We start from the raw sequence: 27,376 nt of genomic DNA on the forward strand, positions 1-27,376 counted from the left end.
TTTGCGTAGATGGAGATCCCTACAGCGCCCTCAAAAGGTGGAATTGGGCAGAGCACAGCTACATAGCTTTTGTGCCGTAAATTCCTCCTCAAAGTCCTCGCAAGGCAAGGCGTGGCACAGCAGGTATCTTCGGCTGTGCCGGATTTGCTCTTCAACAGATGACAAACAGCCTGACTATATCAGAATTCCCCTCCGATGAAACTGAAACAGAAGCTTGAGCTGCAGTATTGGAGGAATTAATGGGGAAATGGGTGTAAAATGCCATGCAGTCGGGTATTTCCTATTGTGGCTAGAGCCAGCATGGTACAGTAGGTAGAATGTCAGAATGTGGCTTAAGAGACCCAGGTTCAAATCCTGTGCTATGGAAGCTGGCCGGCTGACCTTGGACCAGTCGCACACGTTCAGCCTGACCTACCTCACAAGGTTGTTGTGAGGACATAATGGAGTAGAGAAGTTAGGTCCCCATTTGGGAGTAAGACGGGATATGAATGAAATGAATAATAAATTACATGAACTGTTTAGAATATTGTAGGCGGTTCTCATCTCCCCACTGTAGACTGAGAATAGCGGAGGGGGGTAGGGAAATGTCGGACAAATGGAGTAGGCTCTTTCTTCTAGAGGACTGTTCCTCTTGCTGTGCGTTGATGTCAGTGTAGGGATTAGAATGTCAGGTTGGGACTATAACATCTCCAGAAAATTTGAAGCCGTGTAGAAAACCATCTCCCTTCTCCCCCCCCCCCCCCGCCCACGCCTGCATTACACTTAATGAACATACACAATGTATATGTGTATATATGTATATACTATATATATCAGAATTACTCATTGATCCTGTGTAGATTCCTACCTAAAACTGTTCATGCTATATATTGAGTGAATAAAACCTTGTGTTGGAAAGCATTTCACTCATTCCAAACAGAAGTCTTTTGAGAGCCAGTTTGGTGTAGTGGTTAAGAGCGGCAGGACTCTAATCTGGAGAAGTGGGTTTGATTCTCCACTTGAAGCCAGCTGGGTGACCTTGGGTCAGTCACAGCTTCTAGGAGCTCTCTCAGCCCCACCCACCTCACAGGGTGTTTTGTTGTGGGGATAATAGTGACATACTTTGTAAACCGCTCTGAGTGGGTGTTAAGTCATCCTGAAGGGCAGTATATAAATTGAATGTTGTTATTATTTCACAGGAGCCTTCCCAGACATTTCTGATTTTTTTTCCCCATCAGAATAATAAAAATTAACCTCACCCCACTTATTTTCCTGCTTTTTCCCGGACCGTCACATCTCTAACTGGGAAATAGTCTTAATTTAAATTCCCTTCAGAAGTGTTCTGGCCGACCTGTGGGATAGTCCTACGTGCTTGGCCTAATCTCCTACAATAGGGTGTTTGAAGGACGAGACGGAGGACAGGAGAATAAGAAGTGGGATCCTGTGATTTTGTTCTGCTCCTTGAAGGGAGGAAGGCTTCCTCTGAGGACAAAAAACCTTTCTTTGTTGAGGGAAGTCTTCGTAGAAGGGAGTTTTAGACTCCAACCCAGGGCTGCCTTCCCCAAGTTCCTTGAAGGGTAGAATACCCCAGATTTCAAGTTCTGAGAAACTGGTCAGATACAGTTTCCTTTCTGAAAAAAAGAGTGGGCTTACTGTGGGGCTTGTTGATGAACGGGCTGTTACGCTTGGGGACTCAAGAATGCGTCTCTCCCTTCTCTCTCCAGTACTCCCAGAAGGAGGACAAATATGAAGAGGAGATCAAGATCTTGACTGACAAGCTCAAGGAGGTAAACGACTGGGGTGGGGAAGGTTGGTGGCTGGTAGGCATCTCCCTGGTTAACGCATGTGCGTGCCGGAGAAAGGAGCTGTTCATGTTCAAAGCCTCCAGGTCTTGCTCTGTCCTCCAGTGGGGGCATCTGCCATTGGCCGTGTCTCACCATCATTCATGGTAGGTGCGGTTAACTTCTTGACTGGCTCTCCCTCCTCCTCCCACAGGCTGAGACTCGGGCCGAGTTTGCAGAGAGATCAGTAGCCAAGCTGGAGAAGACCATTGATGACTTGGAAGGTAGGTTTGAACAGAGAAGCCAAAGAGGTGCCTGTTGGGAGCTGCTCTAGTATTATTCCGAGCTGTGCTTATTGTGTCTCTGATTTCCCTAAACAATGGTAGATGGTATAAACGGGGTAACTGGCAGGCCATTTCTATACTTTGCAGCAACGAGTGACCAAGGCAGTTTATGATGCAGTTTATAGAGACGAGATCTGCCCTGGGGAAGCAAACATTCTATATCCATAATGCAGTATAGAACCCGCAAAATATCTAGGAAGAAAAAGGCAGTGCAACTCCCACCCCCAATACTGATTCTGTGTGCTTATAATCTTTACAATCTCTCTGAAAGCTGAGTAGATGCAGACCGGGGACTTCATCTCCACATTTTTTCCATACAGTGTAGAAACTCAGGTGTGGCCACCAGTCTGTTCGCAGGTGCAGGAGAATGAGGTTGTAGAATTCATTCTCTGCTTGAACCGCAAACGGTGGATCACATTTTGGAATCTTCCCTATGTGTTTTTTTTTTTAATCTGCAAGTAGAAAACTAGCATAGCAAGCAAAGGGAAGGGGGTGGGCCCTTCTCCCTGCTGTGCTACTTTTCCGCTTGTGGGGAGTTCCTTGTGGGGAATTCCTTATGTAATCCATCCTCTGTTGTCTGAAGGGGGTGCCCTCCGGTTTCCTGCCTGGGTGAACCAGCCTTTAGTCTAAATGAAAATGTCGCTCTGTTGCAGCAAGAGACTGCAGGACTTGGTCTGGTTCAAATTCTTGTCCTGTTACCTATACCTTTCTGACACTAGATATCCTCCTCATTCTCTAAATTTTAATTTTAAAGTTCTTGCTAACTTGGTAAGTGCAAGGAGATGTTCAGGAGTTCCTCTTAAGGGCTATCTGCACCGAAATCTTCGATAAATGCCTATTTTATACGTATGTGTGTAAAACTACACCCTCAAGGGTACTTCAGGAAAAGAAACGAAGGCCCAAATGAATTGCGCCTTCTATCTTGGTTGTGTGTGAGATCTGGCTGTCCTGCAGTTCCATTTGCGTGAGGCGACCAACTGCCCACCCTCAGGATCGAGTCATTTAAATCAACGCTGAAAACTCAGCAGAGGTTTTCCAGTGCAAAAATGGCTGACTGACTGGACCCAAACACTGGTTCGGGGTATCCTCTTGTCAGATATACGTACCTCCCAGATAGGCTCTCTTTAAGCAGTGAGCAATGCAAGCATCTGGTTTGGTCAGCTCTGCTTTAGAAGGCATTCGCTGTATCTACACATTCACACTTTTAAAAAATGAGTTAAATTATAAATTGTGGCTGAGCTGTATTCTGCACGAGTAAGGACGCTCTGCTCAGACAACGGCTTGGTAGGGATCAGCAGCTGGTGCCCCTCGGCAACATCTGGCTCCTGGAAAGTGTCAGTTGGCTCTTCGGTCTCCAGCTCGGAGGTGCATGCGGAGGGGCTACCTGGCACTGGTCATAGGACTACAAGGCAGCTCCCCGTACACAGCGGTTGTTGACCGGGGCCCTGTTTGCGGCGTAGCTTGTTGAAAGAACAGGCGAATCAGGGACTGAATAATCACATCTATAAAACTAGACCAAACGGGGGCAAAGTTTCATCGGATATACAGTTGGCTGCTAAATGTATTTTGGCTTGTAGCAGGCCCAGCCCCACCTAGGAATCGCTCAGAACTTGACGAAGGTGCAGCGGCACTCCCAGTTCCCACACCTCCCGCTTCTGTGCGGAGGGTGTTGGTCTCCTAACAGCCGTAGCCATGTTTCTGAGGGTTCTTACCTGCCAAGGTGGGTAATTTCTGTTTTGAAGAACTGTTGCACCACTAAACGCATTGTTTCTTTCCTGGCTCACAGTGGGCAAATCAGGGAGCTCTGGTCCGTTGGGTCTGTTTTCAGAGAATAGCTGAGCAACCAGATTTGGTTTGGCAGGCAGATTTGAAACCTTGAAATTAAAACTCCCCAAACGTGGCCTTTCCGCTGCTTTAAATTTAGTGACTCTTGGGTTCCTGGAATCTACTCTAGCCTTTCTAGTGTCACTTCCTGCCCTCCAAAAGAACCCCTGAATTATTTGCAAATACTTCTGTATCCAAATCTAAGTCTGGCTGGATGCATCTGAAATTTTAAAAGTATCAGAACTGAAACAGATACCCAAAAAGTTGTTCAAGTTATATAACCTGCAGGGTATTTTTTTAATTACTTCTCGAAGTGATTCCCAAAGATAGTCACTTCTCCTAAAGATTCCCGAAGCAGTTCACAAAAGGAAGTCAACGGTATCGTAATATAATTTACTAAATTTAGAATATAAAAAAAGCAGAACGCTTTAAAATTCCATCAACAATATCCTCTAACAGCTGAGGGCATAATAAAAACGGTTGAAAAAGCCATATATGAACAGTCCAGCATCAAGCAGTTGGAAAATATCAAACGGGCAAGCAAGGGGGGTGGGGGATATAATAAAGAACCCGGTCTCCTCAAAAGGCCCGAGGAAACGGCAGTCTCTTCTCTTGGCACCAAAAATTAAATAGCTAGGTGGATAGTTGTTTTGAAGGCGCGTTGGTCTAGATCATGAATGGTTTCAGGTGGATAGCGGGGAATATCGCAGAGACGAGAGGGGGGGTCTTGTCTCAACTCCAGTAAAGGAGGAAGGCGTAGTGGGGCTTCGGATTGTGCTCCAGCGCACACTGCCCCTCAACTGAGTACCTTAGTCCCAAACTGTTTGGACGGTTTCATCCAGAGCTTTGAGTCGAGGCCAGCCATGATAAGGCAGCAAGTGCTGTGTGTCTTTAAGAGCAGTAAGATGTTCCCTCAATGCAACTCTCATTAGCAGATCAGCAGCTGCATAGTGCACCATTTGGAGCTCCCAGTACCGTTTTTGAGGGCGGTCTCCTGTACAGCATGTCATAATTAAGCTGGTACTTAACCGTGGCCACAACCTTCCACTCTGGGGGGGAAAAGCTGCAGCTGGTAGAGAGTACCACAAAGAAGAGCATCTCTTTGTGGCTTGAATAGCACCCCCAAACTCCCAACCCCTCCCCCAGTGGCCGCTGTTCAATGCCCAGAGGCACATAAGCCAAGAAAAACACACAGCGGTTGCAGGCAGATCTGCCCAGTGAAATGCTCAGAGCAAAGGAAGAAGCGCAGCCAGAAACTTGTCAGAGGCATTCAGGCTCGTCCAGAACTCTCGTACGAGGTTCCCAGAACCCCATTCCTATTCAGGAGTTCTCGTTCTCTTATTCTCTGGAAGGGTTCTGCACGTTTGTTCTGTTCCATAATCTGGTACAGGATTTCCCAGACAAAGGAGCCAGATTGTGCACGCACACACGCACAAAGTAGGCACCTGTTTTTTCCTGACATGACCCCAGTGATTTCCAGTGGTGGTGGGACACACACACACCCCCCCGGCCAAAGCCACACTTGAATGCCACTCATAGCAACTTGGCCTCTGCGAACGGAACGCGGCTGGCTGCTTTCCCACCAGCCGGCATGCAGGATCCAGCATTTCTTTATGGTTATTCCTCCGAACTGTCACCAAACTTGGGAGTCCGTTCTGTACCCCGTGTAGCCGATCTCGCTCTTTCCTCCTTTCCCCTTTAAATCCGTTGTCGCTTCTGTGCCTGACGTGTGGACCGCACACCTTCTTCGTTCCCTTTTTTTAGATGAGCTGTATGCCCAGAAACTGAAGTACAAAGCCATTAGCGAGGAATTGGACCACGCCCTCAATGACATGACTTCCATGTAAATAGCAGCGGCTGGGCAGGGGCTTGTGTGTTGCTCTCTGCTTGAGCCTGTCTTGTGTGCTGGTGGGGGGGGGGGGGTCGCCACAAGCGGCAGTGCGGATGCTGTGTGATGGTTGGGGCTGGGCGAGGCTGCCGATTTGCTGGTACAGTTTTTTCCCCTGCTGCCTTTTTTGGTTAGCGTTTCTTACGGACGCAAAGGAAGCTTGCAGTGCACTGTGAATGTCATTACGGAAAGACCCGATGCATTTTGTTGCGTGCGGTTCTGCCTGCTGAAAGGAGAGGCTCCACCTTTACTTTCCAGCTGTTGCATGGCTGTTAACAAGGTGGCCTGCATAAACCTCGGAGAAATCTCCAGACCCTGGCCGATTCCTTGAGATGTAGTTGTTCATACAGAAAAGCTTTAAAGCCAAGGTTTAGTGTATGCTGAGATCACGAGGAATTACGATTGTGGACTGGATCCTGTACTTTAGCCACTGGGCCTCTTGCATTCCTCTAATACAAAGCTCTTTCCATTAGCAGCAGAATTTCAGGGTGGGAGAATGGACCAGCAGATGGAAGTGCAGGATCCAGCCCTTTAGCCTTTGATTGTAGTATCCATCTTGAGGATAGCCCAAGTTATCCCTGGGACAAGTTTATGGCCCTTACTCTTGCGAAGTTAGACATCTAAGCTTTGTAGGCAATTTTGGGTAATCTCTAAAACAAAACGGGGTGGCTGAATAAGTAAAAAAAGGTAGGGCGTGTAGCTCCTCCCCATAACTAGCAGAGCTGGGTTAAATCATACAAGCCAGCTTGGTTGACATCACACAGGCAAGCTGTGGAACTGAACAGCTTATGGTTCAGAATACTGATCTTTGAGGGCCACATTCTCCAGATATAAAGTGAGGACACACAGCCCAGTTTAGAGAATGTGTTGGCGTGGGGCTTAGCTGCTGCTGCGTTCCCTGCCACAGTATCTGTCATCTTGTGCCGGTGAAAACCCTTCGGATATGCCAAGGTGGACCGATAGAGAATGCAGGATCACAGTTACCTGGCAGGAGTGCAGATCAGTGTCTGGCAACCAATAGAATCATAGGGTTGGGAGGGTCCTCCGGGATCCAACCCCCTGCACAATGCAGGAAGTTCACATCTCCCTCCCCCCCCCCACACACACTGCTGCATGCTCAGAAAACGCCGATCCACTCCCCAGAGAGGGGCTGCTCAGCTCAAAATGCATTGGAGCATTGATAATGCCACATTTTAATTTTCTGCGCACTGAAATAGTCTTCCTCTTGCTTTGGATTTGGGGGGGCGTTGCCTTCCATGTCTTCTCTACTGAATTGCATTGGCGCTGCTGCGGGCTTGTTAGCAGTCTCTTGGATTGCGTTTGAAGAACTGGCTGGTTCCTCCTATTTGGTTGGAGCCATCCTGCTGGCAGCGACACCTTCCACTGGCGCTCCCTCTGCCTGGTGTCCTCCAGGGAACTTCTGCCGTGACTAAGGATTTGAGCTGTGCTGTGTGCGTGTTCATAGAACAGGGCTGGGGCGGGGGGGGGGGGATGCTTGAGTCTGACCTTAAAGTGTTTGGCTTGATATAACCAGCTTCTCCTGGCCTTGTGTTTGGTTTGATTTGTGGATTTGATTTAACCTTCCTTCTAACCTCGGAATGCCCCTCTTCCAAACCCCCAGGGGGTTGCTTTCCCCCCCCCCCCCCGGGCTTCCTTAAATCTGGTGTCTTTTCTTCCCTCTTTCATGCAGATAAGATTTGTGATTCCAAAACACCACTTAATGGCTTGGCCTCGCACCTTCTCTCTTTTTTCCACTTTGTCTTCCCTCCCCGTTGGCTGAAGTTCCTGTGTTCCGGGCCGCACGTGCACCTCTCCCCGGGCAGCTCTGGGAACAAATACCTTCCGTGTCCAAGGGGTGCCTATGCCCTCGCCAGTAGTTGGAGCCCTCTTCCCCCCCCCCCCCCGCCCCTTCCAGCCACACTGCACTGCATCGGAAACAAAGCAGTCTTTGTGACTTCCAAGTGACAGTCTACTGGGTGTGGAGGCGCTGCAGTTGCCATACAGCTGTGGGGAGAAGAGACAAGACAGGCTGGGAGGGGGCACTAGATTCCTGTCCACGTAGCTGATAGACCGCGACACCTCCCTGGCCTGACGTTTCCCAGGGCAGGATGTTGTGCTGCATACTAAGGGGTGACAGCGAGCGACACACAGCTGGGATTGGGTGTGTCCGGGACTGCGCTGCTGTAGCGGCTCTCGCACTGTGTCGCTTTTACCAACCAGTTGTAAAAGTCGATGGAATGTAATATATACACTATGCACTAAAACCGTGGCCCTGGCTTTCATTTCCCCCACTCCTCCGAACAGCTGGGACATATTTGTATCGGGCTGCTGTTCCCACTGTTGTGGGTAGGTGCTCCTGGTTGATGAAACATCAAGAACAAAGGGTCCTTCTACACACAAAAAATATTCCCACTTGGGACTTGTCAACATGTGCTGTGCCAAATTCAGTACTTGGGGCATTTGCCGACAGAGGGAGCAATAGGATAAAATTGCCAACTTCATAATATTGGGTCTCAAAGTGTGTTGGTGAGTGGTAATAATCCACAAAACTGGAATGAAGCATTAAGCTCTGCCAAAAGGAAGGACCACAAACAACTTCACAGACAAGGTGGTGTTTGCTGGACACTTGGCTCTCAATGGGGATTGGACTAATGTGTGCAGGAGGCTGCCCGTCGATGGCTTCCTTGGCCCCAACAGCGTAATGGCGTCTCTGCGTTCACGGCAAGTGTACCTGTGAATGCCCAAAGCTTGGGGGTGCAAATGGTGAATGCAACTACCTTCATGTCCTCTCTTGTGATCTCCTTGAATGGTCTGGCTGTTCCTTTTGGAAATGGGATGAAGGGTTTGGTCGCCCAGCAAGGCAGATTGTATGGAAGTTAGATATGCTTGAAATGTGGGCCTATTGGCCTCCTTTCTTCAATGGCTGCTGAAACAAGTGCTGTAATGGAATGTAAATGGCTTTGCAGCCCTCCCTTCTGTCCTCTGCGCAGCAAGGAATTGGATCCCGTAGAGCTCTTTTGCTGCCATTGGCACTTGCCACTCGTGCAGCCAGTCTTCCCCCTAATGCAGGGACTCAGACCATCTGCAACAGGGTGAAGGATTCTGTGTTGTGTTTGTAGAATAGCTCTGGAGGATCCAACCCCTGCTGAGACAGTCTAGGCTTCGGGGAAGGTTCCTTGCTCTGTACGAGGCTTGCCAGAAACCCCTGCGTTCAAGAAATTGAGGCACAGGAAGGGGGGAAAGGCCAGAAAATGGCCTCTAGTGATGCTCTAGCAATTCTCCCGTGCCTCTATGGTCTTTTCCATTGAGATGTAGGGAAATTCTTAGCATGTCACTTGGAAGTGACATCACGTCCTCTCAGGGCATTACCCTCAATCTCCCAGCAGTTGTATGGGTAGTGTTGGGGACTCCGCTCGAGGCTACCCGGAGGCTGTCTTGACATAAGAGGGCAGAAGCTTCACAAGGTCTCCACCTGAACTTTGGCTGCACCGCACTGGCTTTCACACTTTCTGGGAATGGCATTTGATTCTATCATCAGGGATATGCACTGATATGTTAAGTCCAGCTTTGGAACCTGTTTGCGCCAGTCATGCGTCTTGCATAAGAATAAATGCTTCAAACACAAGCAGGGACCTTTTCCCACTGGCAAATAACCAAGTGTCACCACCACCAAGATTGGCATGGCTTCTCACAGCGCCACCTTGCTTTGTGCTAGTAGAGAATTAAACCATTGGGCTTTTTCACCACACTGAGGCTGTATAGAGACCAGGGCCATCTGTAACAGCTGCAAATGGGGAGTAACCTCCAGAAGAGGCCATTTCTTCCATGGCTGTAGGCCTGGGAGGGTGTTCAGAGGCAGATACGGTTCCCTGCACCCAATACTACAGTGGCCCGATAGTGTTGACTCTGCCCTGGTTCGTTGTGTTGGCGCTGTTGTCACCATGGAAAAGTCGCTTTGCTGCGGAATGATAGACCTGTCTGATTCATGCCTGGTCCCTCGCTTATCCAGCAGTCACTACCCCTATTCGTCTGGGCCACTTTGTCTTTAGTGCCTTGCATCCACTGGTCGCCAGGGAAAAGTGTCAAGTGGTTAGTCGTGTTGCTTTGCAGTACAAGTACGATATTTGAAGCCAGTAACACCTGAAAGATAACGTGCTTTCCAGGGTAAAATAAGCTTTAAGGAGTTGGAGCTCCCTTTGGCAGGAGCCAAAGAGAGTTGACTCTCGAAAGCTTATATCGGGGTCCCCGGACTTCTTGCACCTACAGTCACCTTTTGGAATTTAGTCAGAGGGTGGTGGGCGCAACCAGAAAACGGCTGCCATTGGAGGTGGAGCCAACCACAAAATGTCAGGGAGTTGCCTAACTCAATAGTAACACTGCAGTGTTTTAGGCAGCAGCTCTGCTTGCCAGGGCACCTTTTTAAAATGAGCATATTGTTTAAAAATTTCATGCTCATGACTTTTAGTCATGCAGTGCTGTTCCAAAGCAATGTTTTTAAAAATCCACAAAGCCAATCAGCTATCCAGTGGCCATTTAGAAGCCCTGCTGCGGGAAAACCCTACCTGGTCTTGCGCACCTTATAAAAACACTTGGCAGGCACCAGGAATAGTGTCGACAGGTACCTGGGGACCCTTATCTTATACCCTGGAGATCTTTTTGGTCTATAAGGTGCTATTGGACTTGAATCGTGCTCTACTCCGGGGACTCCCATCTTCTTTCTACAAGTGGAACAGCCACTGAAGAAGCTAGCTTCTTACGCACCTTTCATGTTTGTAGATCCAGAGGAGTTAGCCGTGTTAGTCTGTAGTCGCAAAATAGTAAAGAGTCCAGTAGCACCTTTAAGACTAACCAATTTTACTGCAGCATAAGCTTTCGAGAACCACAGTTCTCTTCGTCAGATGCTTCTGACAGAGAACTGTTTCTCGAAAGCTTATGCTGCAGTAAAATTGGTTAGTCTTAAAGGTGCTACTGGACACTTCCATGGTTAGGCATTCATGTTCTAGAGGGGAAGGTGATAACATACTCCATCCTTAACATTAGGAATCTGTTTGCCAAAGCCTTGTGTCTTCAGCAGGTAGGGTTTCGGGACCATTCCGCAACACGAACACTGGAAAAAACCTGACATGCTTGCCAACTTGAAAAGGGGATAAAACTGTAGTCTGTGATTATTTTTACTAGCCCACATGTCCACACGTTCCCTATACTATTCATTGCTTAAAGCAAAGGGGGGATAATCCATCCAACTTGAGTCTTTGCCTATAGGCAGCTCTGGATCTCTCCAGGCAAGTCAATGGGGCGTTTCCAGCTGAGATAGTGGAGCGGGGGTGGGGGTGGGGGGGGGAGTGGGGCTAGGTCTCCACACCACTGGGCTGTCCTTGGCTGGTGTGGCATTTTCCCCACTATACAGACATTGTAATGGGGGATCTCCAATCTTTGTGAGCCTGTGAACATCTTTGATTTCTGACACAGAGTGGTTGGTGCATCCACAAAATGGTGGCGGCGGAGCCAGCCACATAAGGGAAGCCTGCAAGGGAAAAAAAGGGATAATATTTAAAAATACACTGGGGAAGATGAGTGAGAGAATAAAACCAACCAATACTGCTTCTGCTACAACAATATATTGAGTCCAGTAACACCTTTAAGAGTAACCAACTTTATTGTAGCATAAGCTTTCGAGAGCCACGGTTCTCTTCGTCATGCATCTGAAGAAGAGAGCTGTGGCTCTCGAACGTTTATGCTGTAATAAAGCTGGTTAGTGTTAAAGGTGCTACTGGACTCTACTATTTTGCTACTTCAGTCTAACACGGCTAACTCCTCTGGTGCTAAAGCAATGGCATTTTAAATCTGCACAGTCAAAAGCCCTGGTAGATAAGAGCCACACATGGCTCCGTTCACTTTCTAAAAACACTTGATGGGCACCATGAAAGGTATTGTTGGGCACCAAGGCGCCCTGGGCACTACTTTGGGGGCCCCTGTAGTAGAGAGTCCTACAATAGTAACAGGGCCTTTCCCCCTTGAATGCTGTGTAAGGGCTTTCTGCTCTGGGGTTTATGTTGGTATGGGAGTCAGCATTGCCATTTAGCTGCTGCCCAAGTGGGACAGTCCTGAATTATTTGGAGCTGCCAGTGTTGCAACAAAAGTATAAGCAATTAAAGCATGACATTAAATGATGCAGAAATTACCTAGTAGGAGCATTCTTTAGCAACAGACATGATACAGTAGTACAATGTACAGTTCCTGTTCCTCTGCCATGCACACAAAAGAGGGATTCAGTTGGCTTGTAGCTGACAGCATCGAAATGGGTTCTGTGAGTGACTTTTCCATGCCATGCTTCCTGAAGGGGCGGGGCTGAAATCTTGTGGAGGAGCAGAGCAAAAGGCTCGCCTGCAAAAGGGCCCAGGATTACTTCCTAGGACAGCTCTAGTTTGTCTTCGTTTTTTTTAAAAATCCTCTGGTTTTGGCCTGGCTTCCCCAAGAGCTGCTGCCAAGTGGCATAAATAATTCTGGACTAAAGGAGTCTGTGGTCTATTGGACTGCTGCTTGTGTGAGATGCTTCTTCATCTACAATAAGGGGGGGGACAGTGAAATGTGTTGTCAGATCATTTCTTTTTAAAAAAAAAACAAATAGGCCGAGCTGCGCCTTGTTAGTTGCATGTGGCCATTTGGGTAGCAATTGATACTTGGCCATTGTCGGGGGCAGAAAAGGCGGGTAGTGGCCACTTTCTGAATGGGAACAGGAAGTGAGGGTAGTGCCCTACTGTAGTCTTTCGGTGGCTTCTGACTAGAGCTGGTTTGTCACTCCTCGGCTGGCTGGCTTGCTTTGCCATCCTCCCCCTTCTTGCTTACCCTCTCATAGATACCTTCTCTCTCAAACTCATCGCGTCTAGATTCTGAGCAAGGGCTGTTGACACGCATGAGCCCAGACCTGCTGTGTCATGGTGAAGAAGCCACAAAGGCACCCATCTTCCCAAATCTTTTTCCGGCTCACTATCTTTTGCAGCCTGGCTGCGTTTCCCCTTTCCTGCCCTTTTTAGCAAGGCTGCACGACAAATTAACGGGAGGGAGGAGTGAACCGAGAGGCTGGCATAGGGGTACAATTATCCCCCCTCCCGAAGTTGGCATCTACATGGAGTAACTACTATCCCGCCACAATTTCTGCTTTGGAAGAATGTGACGGTCCTGAGTAACTCCTGTAATACGCGGGAGACGGTTCACTCTCTGGTCTGTTTCTCTGGGAAGATGCTCAGGGTGGCATGCTTCCTTCTTCCCTGGAACCTCACAACAACCCTATGAGGTAGGCCAGGCTGGAAGTGTGATTACGCCAGTGTCCCCCCCAGCAAAATTCCTGGCTGTGTTGGGGGAGGATCTGAAGCCGAGACCCCTCGCATCACAGCCCAGCATTCTCCCCACCATGCTACACTGGCTGTTGTCTCAAGCTGGGCAGTGAACCATGAAGTTCTTTGTATCTTGCTTCTCCCGCATGCTGAACTTGCGCAGGGCCTTCTGGTGATCCTTGATCAGCCTCAGAACCAGTGCTGCAATATAGCCATAATGCTGGCCTACCTTGCAAGGTGGTGGTAAGGGGCACGGAATGGGCGCAAAGCTCTCTGAACATTCACGAGCACTACAAATATTCATTTCAACAAGTTGTATAGATGGGCTGCTGATACCAGAGCTTGCCGGGGCAACTCAGAGGGCCAGACGGAAGAGGACTGTTTGTGCTTGACGCAGCATTAGCCGTACACGGCCTTTTAAATCGGCGTTGGATGCTTCTAGAACTCCGCTGCAAACCGATATCTTAATGTTCAAGTGTGGCCTCTTGCATGCAGTTTGAGATCGCACGAATCTGCGCAAGCCACTTGTTCTGACAAATGCAGCAGCTCTTGCAGACCCCAGGCAGTGTCTAGCAAAGGTGCGATCCCTTGGGTGCTTTCTGTGCCCTTTTTGGTAGCTCCCTATTCGACCACAGCATCTGCCCACTATCTCCCCTCCCCACCCCTAGAGGTCCATGATGCATATAAGTTGGGTCTTCAGGGGAATGCACTGTAAAACCAAAGCAAAATACATGCACGCACATGAACTTGGCGCAACGCTAGGCTGGGTGCACTTGGAGCATCTGCAGCTAGCTGCTGTCCTCATCAACTAGGACTGCGATGCTGAATAGTTTAACGGCGGTGTGGCTCGCCGTGGAGGGTGCCTTTTGGCTTTCCTGCAGTATACAAATATTGCCGTCGCCTGCCTTGTCTTATGGGTGCCTGTTTGGTGGCTCATTCAGTGCCTCAGCAGATCTTTTTAGGAGACTGTCACTCCTCAGCGCTGAAACGAGTTGGCAGCTGTTGCAGCTTGTGTGCAACCCCCCCCCCACACACACACACATCCCTCCTGCTTGGACATAATGGAAACAGGCCGAGCCCAGGCAGTGCAGCTAGAGCCACGGGGCCTTGCCTCTGACCCAGCTTCATAGTGGAGATGGGCATAAGTCACTTGCCATGCTGCCAACCTCTGCCAGCGCCTCAGGGCCTCACCTCTGATGCTTGCGTGGAGAATCAGAAGGAAAGCAGCTTCCCATTTGGCACACATGCCAGGGATTGGCTGCGATATTCTAGCTCCTTGGCGCACTCCAGGGGAGTGAAGGCAACGCCCCAGTGCCCCAAGCTCCTGGATTGTAGCCCACGTCTGGTGCCAGGGCTCCAGATTGGCCTTGTAGCTACAATTGGGCAAGAGCAGCCACCTCTGTCCTCCAAGACCAAGCCACTGCTGCTCTGAAATGGCACAGTTTTCTGTAGCATGTTCTTCTCAGTTCTCGTAGAGCCTTGGTCGTCTTCAGGGGATGTGTCGCAGCCCGGCCATAGGCGAAGGGAGGAACAACCAACCTGTCCCATGCAAATAGAAACAGAGTGCCTTGATGTTGGTCGATGGGTGGGTTTTTGTTCAGTTTTTGTCTGCCTAACTGGCAGGATCTGCCCATGTTCGCTCTCTTCCTCCCTGCTCTTCCTTACCATCTAGTAACCCTAAAGAAAGGAATGGGGGGGAGCCGTCAGTATACAGTAACTGAGATTAATGATGGGCCGTGACTCCTGGCGGGAGAGGTAAGGAAGGCAACCCTCCAGCTCTGTGCCCCTTGACCGCACGCATTAAGCGATCCGTGGGTCTTAATCTTGCTCGATGGACCTCTTCATTTCTCTCTATTTTTAAAACCTACGACTTTCCCTCCTCCCTTCCCAGTGGCTTATGCCACTCTTCTTGATCTCCCCCGCTGCCTTCCAGTCTTGTTCTGGTCTCTTCCCACGAAGGCAGGCCTTTTGTGCCTAAACCCAGCAGAGCTGGCATGTGTCACCGAGGCGGGAGGAGTCCATCTCTGGGCCTTGACTAACTTCCCTTTCTCTTTTTTTCTCTCTCTCTCGTTTTTTCCCCCCCTAATCTCCTCCTCCTCCTCCTCCACCGCCTCGTTGCCGCTGCAGAGCGACTCTACAGCCAGCTTGAGAAAAATCGCCTCCTCGCTCATGAGCTGAAGTTAACGCTGCATGATCTCTGTGACTGAGAAAGGGGGTCCACTAATCCCACTAAAACCGGGCTTATTTGGGAGGCATGGGGGGGGGGGGGGCTTGCTGGATGCCGTCAAAACCGGAACATGCACTTTTTGGGGGGTTCCTCAAATGATTTTTCTTTTGCAGAATTTTAGGGCAACTCTCTTTGCAGTTTAACTAGGGCACTTGCTGCTTTACCTCTCCGAATGTACTTATTTTCTAAGCTTTTATATATATGTATATTATTTTTTAAAAAATCACCGCTTGTTTTAAATGCAGCAAACCACTAGTAAAAGTTGCGGGACGTGGTCTCTGTAGTAGTTTCTGCCTGCTTTGGTAGGAAGCTGGAATAGCACTGGCTGCTCTGTTTCCCTGCCGTCGCGGGGGGGGGGGGGGTTGCATTGATGTGCCAGTGTTTCCCCACTAGGTTAGCTCCGCCTGTTGACCTTTTCCCGGCATCTGTAAGTGGTATCTTCTTCTGTATTTTGTTCCCCCACTCCCTTTCTATGGATTCCTACTTGCATGGATTGGCTGACCTGAATTTTATTATTTTCCTGTAACAATAAAACCACTGGCCCACTTTGTATGTGCCTGGGGTGTCCTTTCATAGCTGAGCTCGATCTTGGGGGGTTTTTTTTAATGGTTTCCGGAGGGGGTGGGGGAGGCGGTCTATGGAGGAGGCTGGAATAGGCATCTACCGCTGGAGCAGCGTCTCCTGGCCGGAGGGGATACCCTGGCAACAACGGCGGACTGGAACCACGCGAACAAGTCGGATGCGGTGACTGCGGTTGGCTGTGTAGGAAGCATGTTTTGTTATGCGGGAAGGACAAATGAAACCACTCAAACGTGCACCTGCCCTCCTGCCGTCTTGAGGTTCACCAGGCCTGGCTCAGAAGGCCCTTCTGTGTTCCGAAGCCAGAAACGCATGGGAGCTTGTGTTCTGAAACTTGGGTGCACCCACTGTCTGACCTGTTCCTGGTTCCGTGCTGCATGCTTCTGCACATTGTGGGGTGTGGGGGGGTACATGTTTGGGGGAGCTTCCTTTTGCTACTATCTGTGAGGCGCAGAGGTTGTCAAGAGTTGCCCCCTGGGCTGTCGTCATCAAATCCTACCTGCCGAAATCTGACGATTGTTCCTCTCCTGCTGGTTTCTCCTCTTCCACTCTCCCCTGCACCTTTGAGCCCATGAAAGGGTCCTTCACCTCCCAGTACAGACGAGGTATTCAAACACCTCTGGAACAGCCCAAACTATGCTATGACTGGATCATGCCCCTCTGCATGCTGTTCTAGCCAAGAAGTCCTTTAGAAACACAAGTGCTTCACTTCCCACGGCAACCGGCGCTTGGAGGGATTGCGTGGATATTTAATAAATGGCATGGCAGGAGGTTCCTTGAAGGGAATAGAGGAGGGACGTGTTTATGGTTAGGACTGTACATGTTGCAGAAAACCTGCAAGATGTGGTATTAGATGGAGGGAGTCTCCTCTCTGTCCCCCAAGAACGGCTGTGAATACATGCTGGAAAGTGTGTGTGCTAATTAATGCCTCCTGAAATCCAGGAGACGAGAGGGGTGGCTGGGTGTGATTTTTTTTTTTTTGTAAGGGATGCAGTCCTCACTTGTGAGTTAACAGGGACAGACCAGACTGAAGCAAAATCAGAAACTTAACAAGACTTGTATGATGCAAGTTGACAAATTCCGCTTTCCCTGGTGCAGAAGCTTCGAATTGCAAGCATGGAGTGTACACACAGCTCTGGCTTTTGCAATAGAAGATGGTGGGATAGTGCTAAGCGTAGCTGCATGCAGGTACATTGGAAAAGGTATACAGTGGAGGGGAATAGGAACACTCGTGTTTGGGGGGGGGGGGTGCACAGATCACGCCCTTGCAGGTGAAAGCTTTGTGTGGCTGCACAGCTGTGAAGAACACTGCAATGCGGGGGGGGGGGGGTGGATTGTTGATGGGGGGTTGGGACGAGACAGCGGATGAGTTGAGCCACACTTAAGCCTAGACTAACCTCCTGCCTTCTTTTCCTTCCAGATAAACTGAAATGCACCAAAGAGGAGCATCTCTGCACGCAAAGGATGTTGGACCAGACCCTGCTAGACCTGAATGACATGTAAAAGACCCCCACCATTCAGCCAGCCAGCCTCCCCTTGCCTCCCCCTCCCCTCACTGCCTTTTTTTTGTAGCCACTTGAACAGCAACATTTCTGGTGGAGCAGGCTGTGTCTTAAAAGCCGACCTCTAACCCTCGGAGGGGTCGGTGGGTCAAAGGGTAAACTTAAATAAAAAAAAAAACTTCGTTGCCAACTTAACCAAAATGCCAACACACCCCCACCTCTCAAGGCTTAGAGGCCACGGGGCTGCACCAAGCCACCAGCAACTCTATTAAGGGAAAAATCTGCACACAACGCGATACTCTTTCGGGGAGGGTGTATCTGAGATGTACACTCTTCGTAATAAAGGGCAGGGGGCATTTTTAGCAAACATTCTATGTAACTCCCAGGGCTCATAAAGCTGTAGGCTGCAACTAATTCTGCTATTTCCCCCCACCCCCTCGGATCACCAGCTTTTTACAGGGGGATAGCTTGTCCTATCTTCACCTCCCCCCTTCGATTTGAGAGAAAGTAGCCTCGCCTCTCTATGGAATTCGCTAGGGGATACTTACCTCTGCGCAAAATAGTGCTTTCAATTTTTGGATCTAGGAAGTTTTGCTTCAAGCGGGGTTCTGGATTTGGGTTTTTTTTTCTTTTTTCTTTTGCCAAAGTACAGTATTAACTCCTGTGCTTTAAGGCTATTGCTAGTATGGAGAAACAGCTATATTGTCAATATTAAATTTCAGGTTTTTTTTTTTTTAAAAAAGAACAAAACTGAGATCTCCCCACCCCCCACCCCACCCACAAACACATCCCTTAATTTTCCTTTGGGCACCATCTCTAGTTCTTACACCTGGTTAGTAAGTAAACGGTCATTCCCCAACCTGCCCCACTTGATCCAAGAAGTCTCCCTGGCTAGGCTTAGCTTTCTCTGTGCTTAGTAAAGCTTTGCAACTTCTGTGCGGAGGCCAAGGGGAGAGCGATTTTACTCAAGGTGAGGGCAGGGCTCTTCCTCTCCCCCCCCCCCCCGGCCTTCCCAGCCAGGAGCTGCCGTGCTGTCTTACAACACAAAAACTGGATGCCAGTCACCGTGTCGCTATCTGCTCTCGTGACATTTGATGTGTCAGGCTGTTCTTGCATGTGTGCAACTCCTCCTGTGGCTCAAAGGAGGGAAAGCGCTCCGGCTGCGGCGGCTTTTGGGGCCAGTGTGGAGAAATGAGGAACCATATCAAGTGTTTTGATACTAAAAAAAAAAAACCTCTGTCTTTTATTGTGTCTTATATTTTTTTGGAAATAAAACAGAAGCATTCCCTCCATTGTTCTGTCTTGTTAATCCTTTTAACTAGCTAGGCGCTGGGTGGGAAGGCAGGGGTTAGAACAACACTAGAGAAGTGTTGACCACTTTCCTTTTTTTTTTTCTAGAGGCCACTTGTGCCTCTATGGCCAAAACCCCTCTACCCCTCTAAGTAGGTCTGGCCCATAGAGGTTGTGAGTAGAAAGGGAGATAAAGCATTCTGCAGCTCAGGGGCTATACCTGGTTTTAGCTGAAACAGAAAAGAGGCTGAGACCACAAAGAAGCTGCATAGCCACCTTGAAGTTTCTAGAGGCAGTCTCACAAATAGAAAATCCCTACGTCCCTAAGGGCTTTAAAGGCAAGGGATTGGCACATGGGAAGTGAGACTGATGCCCACTCTCACTCTTTGGTTATCAGGGTAACGTGCAGTCTTAATAGCCCCATCTCGGGGGGTGGGGAATCAGGGTTTCAACTATTGGAATGTCTGATGGGGAACAGAAGGTGGTTTGGGTGTGTGATGTGCCATCAAGTCGCCTCCGACCTCTGGCGACCTTATGAATGAAAGACCTCCAGATCGTCCTATCATTAACAGACTTGCTCAGATCCTGCAAACTGGAGGACGCGGCTTCTTTGGTTGAGTCAAGCCAGCTCGTTTCATATCTTCCTCTTTTCCTACTGCCTTCCACTTTTCCTAGCATTATTGACTTTTCCAGAGAATCTGGTCTTCTCACGATGTGTCCAAAGTACGATAGCCTTAGTCTTGTCACTTTAGCTTCTAGGGAGAATTCAGGCTTGATTTGATCTAGAACCCACTTGCTTGTCTTTTTGGCTGTCCATGGTATCTGCAAAACTCTCCTCCAGCACCACATTTCAAATGAATCAATTTTCTTCCTGTCAGTTTTCTTCATTAATGATTTAAGAACTCACAAAAGATTTTAGGAGGTGCTTCAGGCAAGCCTGATCCCGTCAGATCTTGGAAGCTAAGCCAGGCTGGCCTTGATTAGTAATTGGATGGGAGACCTCCAAGGAAGACCATGGCTGCTATGCAGAAGCAGGCATAGCAAACCACCTCTGTTAGCCTCTTGCCTCGAAAACCCCAGCAGGGGTCGCCATAAGTTGGCTACGACTTGACGGCACTTGCCGCCACCACTGTTTTGGAGCAGTTTGAACAGTCCAGCTTGGGAACGGAGGGCCAGCCATGGTCAGTAATTGGATGGAAGAACACCCAGGGCAGACTGGGGTTGCTATGTAGAGGAAGGCAATGGCAAATCACCTCTACTTGTTTCTTGCTTGGTACTCCCTGTAGACAGGTTTGCCATGAATTGGTTGCGACCTGGTGGCACGTTCTTGGTCTTTGCTGATGCAAAAGGCCAAATCTTCATTGCGACCAATTCTGGCTCACAGATGTGTTATTCAGGAGGCAGCAGTGCATAACGGCACAAGACAAATTTATTGCAGTTTCAGTTTTAGTGGCGTGGAGATTGCATCTTTTGGATGCAATGACGATCCTGACCCCACAGACATTGTTATGTATTTTACTTCTTTCACAGCCTGTCTTTCTTACTGGGACTCAAGATACATTACAAAAAACAACTGAATTAGACAGCATAAGGAATCTGCTCTGTTAGGACTAGGATTACAGCGCTGGAAAAAAATGCAAACAAAAAAGGCATGACGACATAATGCAGAAAACAGAGTACAAAGCTAGAAGACAATGCAGTAAAAGGAAAGTGATACATACGCAATAGATGACACTATTTCCTTATTAAAAAGCTTTTGAACTGATCCTTTATACTACACTGTGTGTGTGTGTGTGTGTCGGGGGCTTTCCTGAGCTCCTTAGGCAGTCTCTTCCACAAGGTGGGAACCACTATTGAGAATGCCCGTAAATGTGCAGCTACCGATCTTGACCATTTTGCAGGGTGCTCTACTCAGGTGAGTGAAGCTGTTGCTGCAGAACATAGCAGGAGAAACGGTTCTGCAGATAGGTGCTTCCAAGGGCATTAAGAGTTTTACAGGTGGGATAACCACAACTTTGAACTGAACCAAAGAGCAGATCAGTAAACAATGGAGTGTCTGTAGACTAGATGTGGCATGCATGTGCTGCCTAGCGGCAGACAACCAAACGGCAGCGTTCTGCACCAACTGGAATTTTTGAGTTGTCTTTAAGAGCAAACCCATGTAGAGGACAGTACAGTGGTCTAGCCTTGTGGTAACCGTAACATGGATGCACGTGGCTAAATCAGATCGGCCAAATCAAGGTAGGGAGCCCTCTTCCGGGCTAAACAAAGCTGGAGGGATACACTTTTTGCAGCTGCATTAACTCACTTCTCAGGCAATAGATGCAGAGGAGTTAGCCATGTTAGTCTGTGGTAGCAAAATCAAAAAGAGTCCAGTAGCACCTTTAAGACTAACCAATTTTATTGTAGCATAAGCTTTCGAGAATCAAGTTCTCTTCGTCAGATGCATGGTACAGAAACTGGTCAAATATAGAAGAGGAGGGGGGGGAGAGAAGTGCAATTAGGGGGGGAGAGGGAGGGTGCAACCAAAACATTCCTTTGCTAGTAAATGTAAACATCTCCTTTTGGTGTGGGGGTCAGTTGGCTTGTGTGAGGCTTCAAAGGAGTTTGCCGTGTTAATTTATAGCAGCATCTGACGAAGAGAGCTGTGATTCTCGAAAGCTTATGCTACAATTAGGGATGTGCGTTTCGGCATTCAGAATGCCGAAAGAATGCCGAAACAAAAGTGTTTCGGCTTCTTTCGGGGAATGCCGAAACGTTTCGGGGAATGCCGAAACGTTTCGGGTAGCCGAAAGAAAAAAGCCGAAACGTTTCGGGATTCTTTCGGCTTTCCTATGGGAAAATGCCTCCGTCTTCCAGGACGCCTGGAGGAGGCATTTTCCCACCGAATAAGCCCAAAATTGGTGGGGACCTTCCTCTAACCCTTCTCTAACAACCACCCAAGTTTCAGACAGATTGGACTTTGGGGGGCCATGTTATGGCCCCCCAAAGCAGGTCCCCCCATCCTCCCATAAGAAAGCGAAGGAGCAGCATATTGTTAGCATGCTGCTGCTGATCTTTCTTCATTATTTCCTATGGGGAAAAAATGAAGAGGCAGGCTTCCTTTGCCAGGGGTGGCATTTTGCATGCAAAATGCCCCCCAGCCCTCAGGGGCCCTTTTCCCACCCCTCCTCCCACCCCCCACCAAGGCTCAGCCTGCTCCCACTTGGGGGGGCCATTTCATGGCCTCCCCAAGTAGGTGCTCTAATCTCTACCACTGACAGCTGGGGGAGGCTTGTGTTGCCAGGGGTGGCATTTTGCATGCAAAATGCCCCCCAGCCCTCTGGGGCCCTTCTCCCACCGCTCCTCCCACCCCCCACCAAGGCTCAGCCTGCTCCCACTTGAGGGGGGCATTTCATGGCCTCCCCAAGTAGGTGCTCTGCTCTCATCTCTACCACTGACAGCTGGGGGAGGCTTGTGTTGCCAGGGGTGGCATTTTGCATGCAAAATGCCCCCCAGCCCTCTGGGGCCCTTCTCCCACCCTTCCTCCCACCCCCCACCAAGGCTCAGACTGCTCCCACTTGGGGGGGCCATTTCATGGCCTCCCCAAGTAGGTCCTCTCAGCCCCTAAAGTCCACCCCTTACAGCCCCACACAAACCCAATTCCCCCCCAGCTGCCACACACAGACCCAAATCCCCACATTAGCCCCTCACAGACCCAAATCCACCCCCACCTGCCCCACACCCATAACCCCAGGAACAGGCTGGCAAAGGCCAGCCCTCTCCCTTTGTTCCCTATGCTGGGAACTTCTAAACTCTCTTTCCCTGGGCAATTCTGCACAGCCCAGGGGTGCCACAACTTCTGAGTGCCAGCTGGTCCCTGTGAAAGAGCACCTGAACCACAGACACCCTCCCTCAAATTCCCCCACCACCTACAGAGATGGCTGGCCAGCCAGCCCCATTGTTCCCTATGATGGGAACCAACTGCACAACAAAGAATAAAACAAGAACAACACAAAATAAAGTTTTAAAAAAATTATATTCTCCCTTCCAAAGTACAAGTAGGCAAAGCATTATGACACATTACACCAGCAGTCCCCCACACAGAAAAATTAAAACAAAACTCACTTAACATCAGAGAATCACAAAGCATGATTCCTGTCAAAAACACTTTATTTCTTGAACAGCTTTAGGTTACACAGCAGGGGGGAACACCAAAGGGCATGGCAGCACTATCTTACACAAAAATAACACAACTCACTTAACATCAGAGAATCACAAAGCACAATTCCTGTTAAAAACACTTTATTTCTTGAACAGCTTTAGGTTACACAGCAGGGGGGAACACCAAAGGGCATGGCAGCACTATCTTACACAAAAATAACACAACTCACTTAACATCAGAGAATCACAAAAACACAATTCCTGACAAAAACACTTTATTTCTTGAACAGCTTTAGGTTACACAGTAGGAGGGCACAACAGGGCATGATAGCAATGTACTACAAAAAATAATACAACCCACTTCACCGTTTTTGACAGCAATTGTGTTTGTGTGATTCTCTGATGTGAAGTGAGTTGTGTTATTTTTGTGTAGTACACTGCTTTCCTGCTCTGTGGTGCCTTCCTAGTGTGTAACCTAAAGCAGTTACAGAAATAAAGTTCTTTTGACAGCAATTTTTTGGGGTGATTCTTTAATGTGAAGTGAGTTGTGTTATTTTTGTGTAAGATAGTGCTGCCATGCCCTTTGGTGTTCCCCCCTGCTGTGTAACCTAAAGCTGTTCAAGAAATAAAGTGTTTTTGACAGGAATCATGCTTTGTGATTCTCTGATGTTAAGTGAGTTTTGTTTTAATTTTTCTGTGTGGGGGACTGCTGGTGTAATGTGTCATAATGCGTTGCCTACTTGTACTTTGGAAGGGAGGATATAATTTTTTTAAAACTTTATTTTGTGTTGTTCTTGTTTTATTCTTTGTTGTGCAGTTGGTTCCCATCATAGGGAACAATGGGGCTGGCTGGCCAGCCATCTCTGTAGGTGGTGGGGGAATTTGAGGGAGGGTGTCTGTGGTTCAGGTGCTCTTTCACAGGGACCAGCTGGCACTCAGAAGTGTGCCCACCATTGTGGCACCCCTGGGCTGTGCAGAATTGCCCAGGGAAAGAGAGTTTAGAAGTTCCCAGCATAGGGAACAAAGGGAGAGGGCTGGCCTTTGCCAGCCTGTTCCTGGGGTTATGGGTGTGGGGCAGGTGGGGGTGGATTTGGGTCTGTGAGGGGCTAATGTGGGGATTTGGGTCTGTGTGTGGCAGCTGGGGGGGAATTGGGTTTGTGTGGGGCTGTAAGGGGTGGACTTTAGGGGCTGAGAGGACCTACTTGGGGAGGCCATGAAATGGCCCCCCAAGTGGGAGCAGTCTGAGCCTTGGTGGGGGGTGGGAGGAAGGGTGGGAGAAGGGCCCCAGAGGGCTGGGGGGCATTTTGCATGCAAAATGCCACCCCTGGCAACACAAGCCTCCCCCAGCTGTCAGTGGTAGAGATGAGAGCAGAGCACCTACTTGGGGAGGCCATGAAATGCCCCCCCCAAGTGGGAGCAGGCTGAGCCTTGGTGGGGGGTGGGAGGAGGGGTGGGAGAAGGGCCCCAGAGGGCTGGGGGGCATTTTGCATGCAAAATGCCACCCCTGGCAACACAAGCCTCCCCCAGCTGTCAGTGGTAGAGATGAGAGCAGAGCACCTACTTGGGGAGGCCATGAAATGGCCCCCCCAAGTGGGAGCAGGCTGAGCCTTGGTGGGGGGTGGGAGGAGGGGTGGGAGAAGGGCCCCTGAGGGCTGGGGGGCATTTTGCATGCAAAATGCCACCCCTGGCAAAGGAAGCCTGCCTCTTCATTTTTTCCCCATAGGAAATAATGAAGAAAGATCAGCAGCAGCATGCTAACAATATGCTGCTCCTTCGCTTTCTTATGGGAGGATGGGGGGACCTGCTTTGGGGGGCCATAACATGGCCCCCCAAAGTCCAATCTGTCTGAAACTTGGGTGGTTGTTAGAGAAGGGTTAGAGGAAGGTCCCCACCAATTTTGGGCTTATTCGGTGGGAAAATGCCTCCTCCAGGCATCCTGGAAGACGGAGGCATTTTCCCATAGAAAAAAGCCGAAAGAATGCCGAAATAATGCCGAAAGAATCCCGAAAGCCGAAAGCCGAAAGAGATTCTTGTTTCGGCTTTCGGCTTTAACGATAGAGAATCTTCTTTCGGCTTTCTACTTTCGGCTATAGCCGAAAATTTTTGGCTTGCACACCCCTAGCTACAATAAAATTGGTTAGTCTTAAAGGTGCTACTGGACTCTTTCTGATTTTTCTCAGGCAATAGCTCTGGATCCAGTATAACTCCTGGGCTCTCAACTGAAGTCAGTGAGTGTCAACTGGACCCCTCACATGTGGGAAGCACGTTGTTCTTGAAGACCTCGGCCTTACCAGGATTCATTCCCAGCTTGTTCACCCTGAGCCATTCAACCACAGCATGCAGCACTGGTTCAGGCTCTCTTATCAGCGGGCAGTTTAGATAATTATCAGTATTGATGACAGCCTCCTCCAAGAGCGTAAATATTTCCCCTAAGGACTTAACAGATTGAATAGCATGATGGGTGCCCTACAAGACCCACATGGATGACAGCAGGTCTTCCAGCAGCAACATCCCCCCTCCCCAACCTGCCCACAAGGAACGATTTAAACCAATGCAAAGCACATCCCTGAATCCCTTTTACTTTCAAACATCTCTGCAGGATGGAATGTTCCACAGTACTGAGGGCTGCTGATAAAATTCCAGACGAGCTACAAAGCACAGCCCTTGTCCAGAGTCAGATGGCGATAACTGATTAAGGCTACCAGTACTTACTCTGTCCCAAAATCCTGCCTGAAGCTGGACAGAAAGCCTGGCAGATGTGCTGTTCTGCCACTATGTCGTCTTGCCCTGGCGGCACAATTTCAGTCCAGTGGCACCTTAGAGACCAACAAGACTTTCAGAGTGTAAGCTTTCAAGAGTCAAAGCTCCCTTCTTCAGCTCTGACTCAAAAGCTTCCTCTCTGAAAATCTTGTTGGTCTCTTAAAGTGCCACTGGACTCAAATCCTGCTATTCTACTGCAGTCCAACACAGCTACCCACCTAAAACTATTGCCCAAGCCGGGCCGCCTTGGGGATTCTGGACCCTGAGAATCACTGGGTGGAGGGGGTGAAGCTGTGCCCCTGCCACCCAGCTAATTGCCCCCCCCCCCCAGTTGCTGCTTGTATGAAGTTGCTGCTGCTGAGGCTCCAGAGACTCTGTAGTACAGGCACCAGCTCCAGGATGGTACAGCCATGCAGCCTAAGCCCTATAATCAGCTCTAAGATGTAGGGAGGGCCCCACTGCCCTATACAATAAGCTGTAGGGCTGTGCAGGGGGCCACCACCCAGTTGATTGCTGCGGCCTGCACTGCTTGACTATCAGGCAGCCAGTGGCTAATGGGGGGGGGGCAGGACTTCTCCCACTGCCCTACAACTGACTGCTGGCTGTTGTGAGTGTCCCCCTCCCCACAACCTCTCCTGCTGAAGCCAGAGACAGGACAGGGGAGGGGATCTTAAGCAGGGGTTGCCCATGGCTAGTATTGCCTGCATGCCCAGGAAGGGCAACTTGGAAACCAGAGGGATGAAAAAAAAAGTGGGAGTTGAGGAGCTGCAAAACAGGCAGGGCAAAATGCAAGTGTGTAAAAGTATAACAACGGTGCTTGCATACCATGCTTATAGATCAGTATGAAAAGTCAGGGTTACAATTATCCCCACAGTACAGGTGAGTTTAGCCTGAAAGAAGTGGCTCATCCAACACCACCTCATGTCTAATGTCAGTCTTAGAATTGCTTATGCTCTGTTTCAGCATTTCCTGAACTCTGTACTGGATCCTTGCTAATGCTCTATCTTTGTAGACTTGTATTTATTTACTCTATGGCATTGTTTGTTCATGGAGATATCCTTGATACTGATTGTGCTGATCTCACACTATGTAATCCACCTTGAGTCTCAGTGAGAAAGGCAGACTATAAATGAAATAAATAAAAATACTAAACTCTTAACAGCAGTAGGATTCGAACCCGCAAAATATGAGCTAAAGCCCAGCCACTTAACTCTCTTCGTTTAAGTATTATACAGAACAGTAGAGTCCAGCAGCACGTTTAAGACTAACCAACTTTATTGTAGCATACGCTTTTGAGAACTACAGCTCTTTGTCCTATCTGACAAATAGAGCTGTGTTTCTCGAAAGCTTATGCTACAATAAAGTTGGTTAGTCTTAAAAGTGCTACTGCAGTCTTATTTGCAACTACAGACTAACACTGCTAACTTCTGGATCAGAGACAGACCACTACATCAAGCCGGGTACAAGGAAAGGAGAGTATCGCTGACTTTTTATCCTTAAACTCTATGAAATGAATTGGGATGACGAGTTTAAAAATACTCGTATGACACGCCGCTTACGCTGGGAAGGTAGAAAGTCCTCCTTGGGAAGCGCATGCGCACAAGTGACAAGCGAACGCAAGGCGCCCACTTCCTTACGCATGCGCACACCTACGTTGCGCGCGGTAACTAAGCGGCAAAGAGGCAGCCCGACGCCATTTTGTGGCGGCTGCCGTTTTCGTCGAAG

General features: G+C 49.0%; 1 protein-coding gene across 11 annotated transcripts in view; it reads left to right on the top strand.

Moving 5' to 3' along the window:
- TPM3 (tropomyosin 3) overlaps positions 1-18,750 on the top strand; it is a 77,435-nt gene extending 58,685 nt beyond the window's left edge. For 4 of the 11 annotated variants that reach the window (XM_054994844.1, XM_054994835.1, XM_054994885.1 and 1 more), the window contains 3 exons: positions 1,704-1,766; positions 1,975-2,044; positions 17,377-18,750. In XM_054994844.1, the coding sequence (XP_054850819.1) occupies positions 1,704-1,766; positions 1,975-2,044; positions 17,377-17,459 (216 nt within the window). In that variant the 3' untranslated portion in view covers positions 17,460-18,750. Of the gene's footprint in view, positions 1-1,703; positions 1,767-1,974; positions 2,045-5,692; positions 5,776-7,506; positions 8,081-15,277; positions 15,921-17,376 lie in introns of those variants that run through there. The other 7 variants (XM_054994827.1, XM_054994877.1, XM_054994861.1 and 4 more) reach the window with 4 other exon arrangements.
- Positions 18,751-27,376: the final 8,626 nt, after the last annotated feature.

Source organism: Eublepharis macularius, chromosome 1 (genome assembly GCF_028583425.1).
Source record: "Eublepharis macularius isolate TG4126 chromosome 1, MPM_Emac_v1.0, whole genome shotgun sequence".
Classification (NCBI taxonomy): Eukaryota; Metazoa; Chordata; class Lepidosauria; order Squamata; family Eublepharidae; genus Eublepharis; species Eublepharis macularius.